The sequence below is a fragment of the Nestor notabilis genome, unplaced genomic scaffold, assembly GCF_000696875.1.
Source record: "Nestor notabilis isolate BGI_N333 unplaced genomic scaffold, ASM69687v1 scaffold34247, whole genome shotgun sequence".
Classification (NCBI taxonomy): domain Eukaryota; kingdom Metazoa; phylum Chordata; class Aves; order Psittaciformes; family Psittacidae; genus Nestor; species Nestor notabilis.
Window position 1 is genome coordinate 3,594 of NW_009936614.1, and position 8,583 is coordinate 12,176.

Sequence of the window (8,583 nt, forward strand, 5' to 3'; positions counted from 1 at the left end):
TTGCCCCAAGACAGCAGCCTGCTGGGAAGCAAAACACCTAATAGCTCTTGGGCTAAAGGTTTGTGTTTATCAGCAGTACCCATCTATTTTCACACCACCTTGGTAATCATGGAGGGAGTAGCCTCCTTCTTCACCATGAATCACTGCTCCTATGTTTCTGGTTATCAGGTTTATGGGCATTTAATAGCAAACATCTGAGACCTAGACAGGATGGTGTTTGAGAGGAGGGTAGGATTTGGTCAGCCACTCAAACAGCGGGGAGATACGTCTCCTTATGACCAATGGAGAAAGTGAAACAAAACGGTGCAGAAGCCAGAGCTCCAGGAAAGAAAGAAAATGGAAGAAAATCCAAGTGTGGATCTGCCTGATGGTGAGTTATATGCTTACTCCATTTACTAGGAAAATGCCTTTGCAAGAAGATTTTAACAGTGATGTGAGAAACCTAAACAAAATAAAAATAGTAAAAAGAATCCCTTCTTTTCCAGACCAAGAAAAGCAAGTTGCTATCTTTTTTTGAAGGGTGAAAGATTAACAAGTTTGTTCAATTTTGGATTCCAGTCTACAACAGGTTTAGACTCTGTGTCCAGGATGGCAGCACAAGAAAAGCTAAAGATGCAGCTACAGGCTGGGAGAGCGTTCTTCCCTGCATCCCATTGCTTCCCATCTACAGATGCTTAAACAATAGGCCAGTTTTTCACCACTTATGGTTGGAAAACCTGTGGAGGAGGCATGGCAAGGAATACTGTTTGTGCCCAGCTTGAACAGCAGTGTACCTCGATGTTCCTCCTGGTTCAGTCTCTACCATGTACTTACATTCTCCATGTGCCTTGTTACGACTACTACATATGAGTATTTCAGTGATACCATGATGCTAGAACTAGTTCAGATCTGTCCTAAGTGATCAGAAGTTTTCCCATAATAATCAGCAACAAGGAATGTGAAAGTCATGCTCCAAAGAACAGCATGTGCTGACATGACAAGTGCAGTTTTTTCTCCATTTTCAAATTAGTGGGGAGTTCCTTGCTATTTTTATCAGCCTTTATTCTAATTTTAGCATAATAATTTCTGTCATTGTAGTACTTCATCATTCATAAGCAATTTTCCACAAACTGCCTGAAATTTGAGCTGCACTCTTTGGTTTTGTAAGATTCAGAGTATGTTACAAAAACTTAAATTCAGCCTGAGAATTTCTCTATTGAATTATGGCCCACTGTTTGCTTTTAATTATATGTTACCATAGCTCTTTGGGAGAGCAGCTTCGGAACAGGAGCAGAGAAGAGGCATGCGCAGAGCTGAAATTTACAATTCAGACAGATGCTTGAAGTGCTTTGGCATATCTGTTGTGGCCAGTCCTCAACAACAACCTTAGAAATTCTTCAAATCCATTACCTTAATTTACCAACTTAGGAAAACCTCTATCTATGGAAGATGTGGTAACGTATCCTACCACATAATAAAAGAATTGCTCTCCCCAGCATGGGACATAAACTGGGATTGAGTTAACTTTGCTCACAACAGCCTGTACAGTGCTGTGTTTTGGATTTGCGGTTTAAAAAAAAATAGTGTTGATAACACAGCAGTGTTTTGGCGATTGCTGAACAATGCTGGCACGGCATCAAGGCTTTTTCCTCCCCCCTCCTGTCCCTGCACCAAGCAAATAATCTGGGGTGAGCAGAAGATTGGGTGAGGACCCAAGGTGGGCAATGGGTTATTGCATACAGTATACAAAAAACAGGGTACAGGAAGTAAAGGGAGAGAGGGTTTGAGACATTGCTCAGAGAGTGGCCTGGCATCGGTCCACTTACAGGAGGTGGTGAGTGATTGCTTTTGCATCACTTGTGGTTTCCCCTCCTTTCCTTTACTTATTCAGCTGTCTTGATCTCAACCCATGAGTTTTCTCACTTTTGGTCACCTATTCTCTCCGCCATCTCACTCGGGTAGATGTTTCTGAAATGCAAGAACTAGGAATTTTACAGAGTGGTGGTAAAGCACAGGGTATTCTTGATTCCTGTATGGCTAGCTGAGCTTCTGAACTCTGATCCTAACAGTAGGGACAGTCCAAGATGAGGTGCAGAGCACAGCAGAGCATCCTGTGCACCAAGAGCCCACCCAAGGAACACTTGAGCACAACGTGGCAAGCAGGTGGCCTGAGACCTCCTGCAAACCAGAGGAGGACTCTTCAGTTTGTAAATCACTGACTGCTGATGGAGGAGAGACAACACTGTCCGATTTAGCTGGCCCCACAGTAGAGGAGGAGGTTCACCGGGAAACTGAAATACCACTGGAACAACCTGGGAAGACAGGAGATGGTGTCTCAGAAAGATACCAGGAAAAAGATGACTTGGATGAAGGTGAGTCTCTCCCCATCCAGCATTTCCAAAAATGCATAAATGCATATATGAGTCTATATAGAGGTATCTGACCCAGCTGAACTGCTGTGTTCACTGCCTGCCTTGTGTTCATCTCTATACAGAATCATAAAATGCATTTCCAAAAATGCGGGAGGGGATTGTTGGTTCTTGTGCTGGAAAAGACTTAAGCATAGGTCTGCAAATTTTATTCCCCATAGCCTGGTTGGCCCTTGATAAAATGGACAGCAAAGAAGACAGCCCTGTCCAGCAGGAAACACAGGAGGACCAGGAGACAAGCAGGCAATGTGAAAGTTCCTACACAGCAGAGGAAGATGCTTCATCAAAAAGCAAGTCACTAAGCTCTGACAGTATAGTGACACATTTGGTTGTGACTGCCACAGAAGATGTCACAAAGGACCTCTTGTCAGAGAAGAGCACCAGTGCCCCTCTCCTAGATCAGGAGCCAGAAGAGAACATGGAGCAAGAAACACAGGAAAACGGATCCCAAGGCATGTTAAGGAACAGACGTGGGATGAAAGGTGAGCTGGTGGCTGCACAGTGCTGCTCTTTCACCATTCACATGCCTACACTTTGCATAGGCATTAGGAAAATGATAAGGTGAAATCTCTAGTGCCCATTGTCAGTTTTCCAGAGTCAAGCACGAAAGAAGGTATAAGAAATTAGCTGGCTTCTCTCTTTCTCTCTCCTTTGGCTACTGTCCTGCTTTGAAAGGCATGAAACCACACTGCATTCTGCATCATCTTTCTCCTTCCCCTACCCAAAACACAGAGTGTCAAGACTCAAAGCAGTATTAATGCAAAGCAGTATGGACTTTTAACGTTTTCCCTCAGCTGGGAGCTCCTGGCAGCTCTGTTGCTTTTCTTATTACAGCTCAATTTACCTGTTCCCTCAACAGTGAGTGGCACATTTCTTTTTCTTACTGCAGGGCACACATCCCCAAAGCCAGAAGCTCAGTCTTGCTTGCAGAATGTCACCACCCAAAACACGGACCAGGAGAAGGCCAAAAAGTCTCTCTTCCTGAAAGGTGAGGAAAAGAAGCTTCCCTTGCATGTTACTCATCGACCGGAAGGCCCTGATCCTCCAGGAACAAGTAATGAAGCACATTTAATAATTCTTTTCTCTTGGGACCTTTCACAGCCTTTTCTGAGGGTTTGAGGGAATAAACATCCCCTTAAAAACAGGTTCAGTTTGAGCCTATAGTAACAGTTTTCATCCAGTTCTGCATACTCAAAAGCAGGCACATCATATTCAGCATGCTGGCAATACCCTGCCATGCCCTGGGAGGTCTGATGCTACTGTGCTGATGGTTTCCTTCCCAGTCTCCCTCTGTGTCGTGGGGCCCCAGGCAAGAACTATGATGCTGATCTGGACCACATATTTCTCCTTGTAGAAAGAGACCCTGCTTTGCCATGGAGAGGGACACAAGCAGTTATGTCTGGACCTTGCTGCCCTTTTTGGGGCAGAAGCATGGTAGTCTTTGTTCATCCAGCACAGCTAGGTGAAAGGCAGAGAATACAACACTTTAGCTGGGTCAGACACCTCTGTAAAGAACCATAGAATCAACTATGTTGGAGAAGTCCTTTAAGATCATCAAGTCCAACCTTTACTCAAGGACTGCCAAGTCCACCACTAAACCATGTCACTATGTGCAGATAGGTGCTGTCAACAGCCACAAACCTTAAAGCAAACAGAGAAGGGGAAGAGAAGAAAGCTTGTGGCCAGCAGCAATTTCCTCAGGAAATTCTGCACTATTACAACAAAGCTGTGGCCTTGCCTCCATCTCTGGAGCTGTAGCCCAGCTGGTGGGTAGGAGCAGGGTCTCACAACATGGACAGAGCAGCCTCTTTATTCCTGGGTCCCCAGAGAACATATCAATCTGAAACACTTTCCTAGTGTAGGGGAAAAAGGTCTGAGAGGGTAAAAAAGAGCCTTCATAGCTACATTCTAGCATATCACTGCAGGTCACTTGGGACTGACTTCTGTTCCCCATCTCGGGTCTCTCACCTGTTGAACAGGGCTTATCACCGTGAGCCTCGTATTGCTTGGTCTCTGCATACTCTGCTTTGGCAACCCAACCTCCAGTTCCCAGCAAGCCCCCAAGAACCCCACGGTGGAGGCAAAAGGTCAACCAGTTGCAGGACAGGTTTCCAGGGCAGAGTTCCCACCTCTGGCTTCGCGGACGCAAGTTCCTGCAGAAGCACCTCAATGCATCTCACCACACGCAGCCAGCCATCATTATCTTCACGGCCGCCCGCAAGGGCGAGCAGACCTTGCGATGCCTTAGCACCCATGTGGCTGACACCTACTCGGCTGCCCTGCATGGCAGCACGGTCCAGATTGATGGCATGTGTAAATCCAGGCTCCAGAGTGACCAGGCCAAGCTGGAGGTGGACAGGGAGCTGAGCTCAGCTTTCCAGGCTAGAAGCCGTGCTGCAGTGATCCACCGCTTTGAGTTGCTTCCGGCAGGGGCCACTCTCATCTTCTACAAGTACTGTGACCATGAAAGTGCTGCTTTCAAGGATGTGGCCCTGCTGCTGACTGTGCTGCTGGAGGAGGAGACGCTGGAGACCCACATCAGCCTCCAGCAAGTGGAAGAGAGCGTCCGTGACTTCCTCTGGGCCAAGTTCATTGACACCAGGACCCCCAGCTCCCATGACCACATGGACTCTGACAAGCTCAGTGGGCTGTGGAGTCGCATCTCCCACCTCGTCCTACCGATCTACCCAGTGCAGACCATCGAGAAGGGCGGCTGCCATGTCCACACCAAACCCTAGAGGCAGAGTCTGCCAGAGCCCCAAGGAGGGTTGGAAGGACAGTCCTGTCAACTCTGATGCAGGCATACACAAACAGTGCTATTTCTCTTCAATTTGTTTCTCGCATCTTCCTGGAAAGAGTTTGACAGGTACAAGGTGATCCAGGCCATTTGCCAGCCGAGTCCTGGAGGTAACAGATTGCATATTTCCTTCTGGCAGATAGGAAGAGTGGGTATTTTAGACTGCTAATTGTGCAGCGGAACATTGCTGTGTGGGGAGGCAGTAGGGAAAACAGGACTTTGCAGGTAGTGTTTCAATCAGAAGATAGACAAAAAATGTACACAACTAGTATGCCAGAAGGATACTTTAGTATCTCTTTCATTTCTCCCTGCCCCTTAGTTTGCTAATGTCATGTACATTAGTCTTACAATGTACTTTATCTAGAAGGCTTCTCTCTCTTTGCAGAGTGCTTCTGAAACACAGGAAGGTCAAATTCCCCAAAGCCCAACATTTTTAAGGCATACTTCAGAAAGAAAACTCATTTGCTAGTCAGGGGTCTGACCAGTCAGTCCTGATAGGGTCACACTTGCACTGACTTACACCCAGCAAAGACCAGATCCTAAATATAGGATGTTCAAACAAGCCTGCAATTCAGAAATCCCCTAAACATCAATTACAAGAAATTTCAGAGAGCAGTGAAACAGAAACCACCTCACTGTTGCTCTGATTGCACGGGTAAAAGAATGAGTAACACAGTTTAACTTAATGCTACCTCTTTTAAAAAAAAGTCCACTCTTGATCCCTTTGCTGCCACGAGACTATGACTATCTCTTTGGGCTGATGCATCAGCTTTGGTCCTACATGATAGATTACTCTTCACCCGGGTCTCTAATCTGTGTGAGGACAGGAAGCCTGTCCCTCCCCAGCTAACCGTTATTGATGAATGCAGACATTAGTAGCATTGATAGTTATTTCAAACCACATAGGGTAGCACTCCCGGTCTTTGCCCTCCCAGGGTACATTTGCCTCCCTGACAGGTAGCTGGTGCTCTAGCATATGCTAAAGCAACTAGGAGCAGAGCTGGGATTAGCTGGTAAAGACAAAATCTCTCATGTTAACACTAAAAATCCCCAACAAAGCAGGTTGGTTTCTTACTGTGCCTCCTCTTCTGCATACCAGGAAGAGAAATCCGAGTCCTGGAGACACTGTGCTGCCCCTTCACACTGCACTTCTGCAGGTGCTCTGGGACAGAGCAGCCAACTCTGGGAACACCTCGGGGTAGATGCAGGTTGCAGCCCGGGTGTCAGACCCTCATGCCTACAGTGCTGTCTGCCAGGGAAGGAGCAGCTGTAGCAGAGCATGGCTTGTTTCCATATAAGCAGCACAGACTGAGGCCTTGCAGAGCCAGGCTCTGTATCCAAACAGGACACAAATTGAGAACACTACGGTGTTTTTACAAGCAGCACATGTGAGTGCTCCTTACAGCAACTGGACCCTGATGCTGTCCAGGTCTCCTGCCAATGGTGCCTTGCTGATGTGCCCCACTGTTGGGTCAGCTGAGGTACAACCCTGCACCCTAAACCACAGCCTGTCTCTTCTTTCCTCCTGCTGCGTGCCTTAACCTGTTTTAGGAGATTTGTGGCCACTAACTTGGAGGAGGGGACAAAATGAAGGAAGAAGAGGGGGTTATTTGTTCATGTTCTAGTCAAAGAACAGATGACTTTGTTGGCTGGGGACATGAAGACACAACCAAAGAGTTTTAACCGTGACAAACACTGGGAGCTCAGCATCAGCAGGGCAGCCCAGAGCATGACTTTGTACAAGATACAGGTTGCTTCCTCCCCTTCCTCCTTTTTATTGCTGAACACTACTTTGGTAACAGAAAATACTGTTTCTGCTCTGCATGGTTCAGTATGGGCGTTGATGTAAGAACCAGCAGAGCATTAATCATGTTATGCCAATATCTTGAGAGAAGTCTGTTATTTTAATGTTATCTCACTCTCAGTTTTATGCACTGTGTTTGTAATGCATAGCCAAGGTATGCAAGGCCAAATTCACACTGCTTGGGCACATCACTGTAAGCTTCATCCACCCGAGCTGGTCTAATACAGAGATGTTTTTATGACCTTTTAAAGACAAAATATCTGCTTGCTTCTGAAACAAGGCTTCTATTTAAAAATAAATAATGAGATTTGTGAAAGAAACCAGAAGTCTTCAAAGTGAGACTGGAGTCTTACCGTACGTATTCTGATTTTGTGGTTGGTTTGTTTGTTTGCTTGCTTGCTTTTTTGGTGGTCGTTTTTGTTGGGGTTTTTTGGGTGTTTTGCCTTTTTTTTTTCCCCTCCACTAGTTACTTGCAGTTCATTAAGGAAAGGGATCATGGTATTAGACAAAGTTTTATTTAGGTCAGGGCTATAGTTGTGCAAACAAACTGAATATTAGCTTTTTCTGGAAAAACCCCAAACAACCTTTTTCTCAGTTGTTTGGGGCAAACATTTGCAGCTAATGCAAAAAAAACCAAACCCTCAAACAGCTGCTGAATTCAACCCAGACTGGAACATACTGAGGTTTGCGTAATGCTTAATGATAATTATTAAACTAAAATCCATGGACAACTGAAATATTTTAGAAACACAGAAAGCAAATATTTCTCATTTCAACGCCCTTGATCAGATCGGTTCCACCCAGTGTCACACTATGTCAGCACACACAAATTTTTACATTTGTTGTGAATTATTTTGCCTGGCTCTGGCCTAAACAGAGAAAAGGCTGAACAAAAGAGGATTTACCCTGTTATTCTGGATTTTCTTCAGTCCCTGTCTAGGCCCTGGCAACCTAAATACTCAAAACGTTGGCATCTATTTTCACACAGATGTTCACATGATCCATTTCCAAAATTAAACATTGCTTGTCTCCTGTTGTCTGATGCAAGAGTACAAGACTTGGTCCTAGCCCAAAGATTTAGATAAAAGTCTGGTGTCATGGGGTCAAGCGATTGCTGGATGACAAACCCAAGCTACTTTTTTAGTCTTGCACATAAATTCGAAAGTGAGTGCAAAGGGACTGGCTGAAACAGCTATGAGACCATCTCCAGGCAGAAGGATGCACTAGCATTTTTCCCCTAGATGGTGTGCTCACCATGATCTGTGTTAGTAAACAGCATCATTATCCTTGTACCTGTCCCAAAAAACAGGTTGAAGCGGGAGTGGGAGTGGTACCTGTCAGGTGACACAGAGGTCATGCGGCACAAACAAAGAGCAGATACACCCCTGGCTACTCCGGAGGAACTAAAGCTCCCCCTTCCCATCAGCTCTCTAACTGACCTGTGACAGGTCAGCACAAGACCAGGATGAAGCAGGACACAGTCCAGCTCTGCAGCATCGCAGGTAAATTATTCCTCCCAGGCCTAGTTCATAATCTCTTTGGGAACATCTCGTCCTGCACATATACACATCATC

The 8,583-nt window shown here is 45.8% G+C and overlaps 1 protein-coding gene across 1 annotated transcript; it reads left to right on the forward strand.

Annotated features, from left to right (window-relative positions):
• Positions 1-336: 336 nt before the first annotated feature.
• LOC104401472 (torsin-1A-interacting protein 2-like) lies at positions 337-5,146 on the forward strand. Its single transcript, XM_010018421.1, is given in 6 exon segments — positions 337-370; positions 2,049-2,351; positions 2,570-2,890; positions 3,298-3,396; positions 4,388-4,490; positions 4,492-5,146. Coding segments are annotated over 6 exon segments (1,515 nt in total).
• The last annotated feature ends 3,437 nt before the right edge of the window (positions 5,147-8,583 follow it).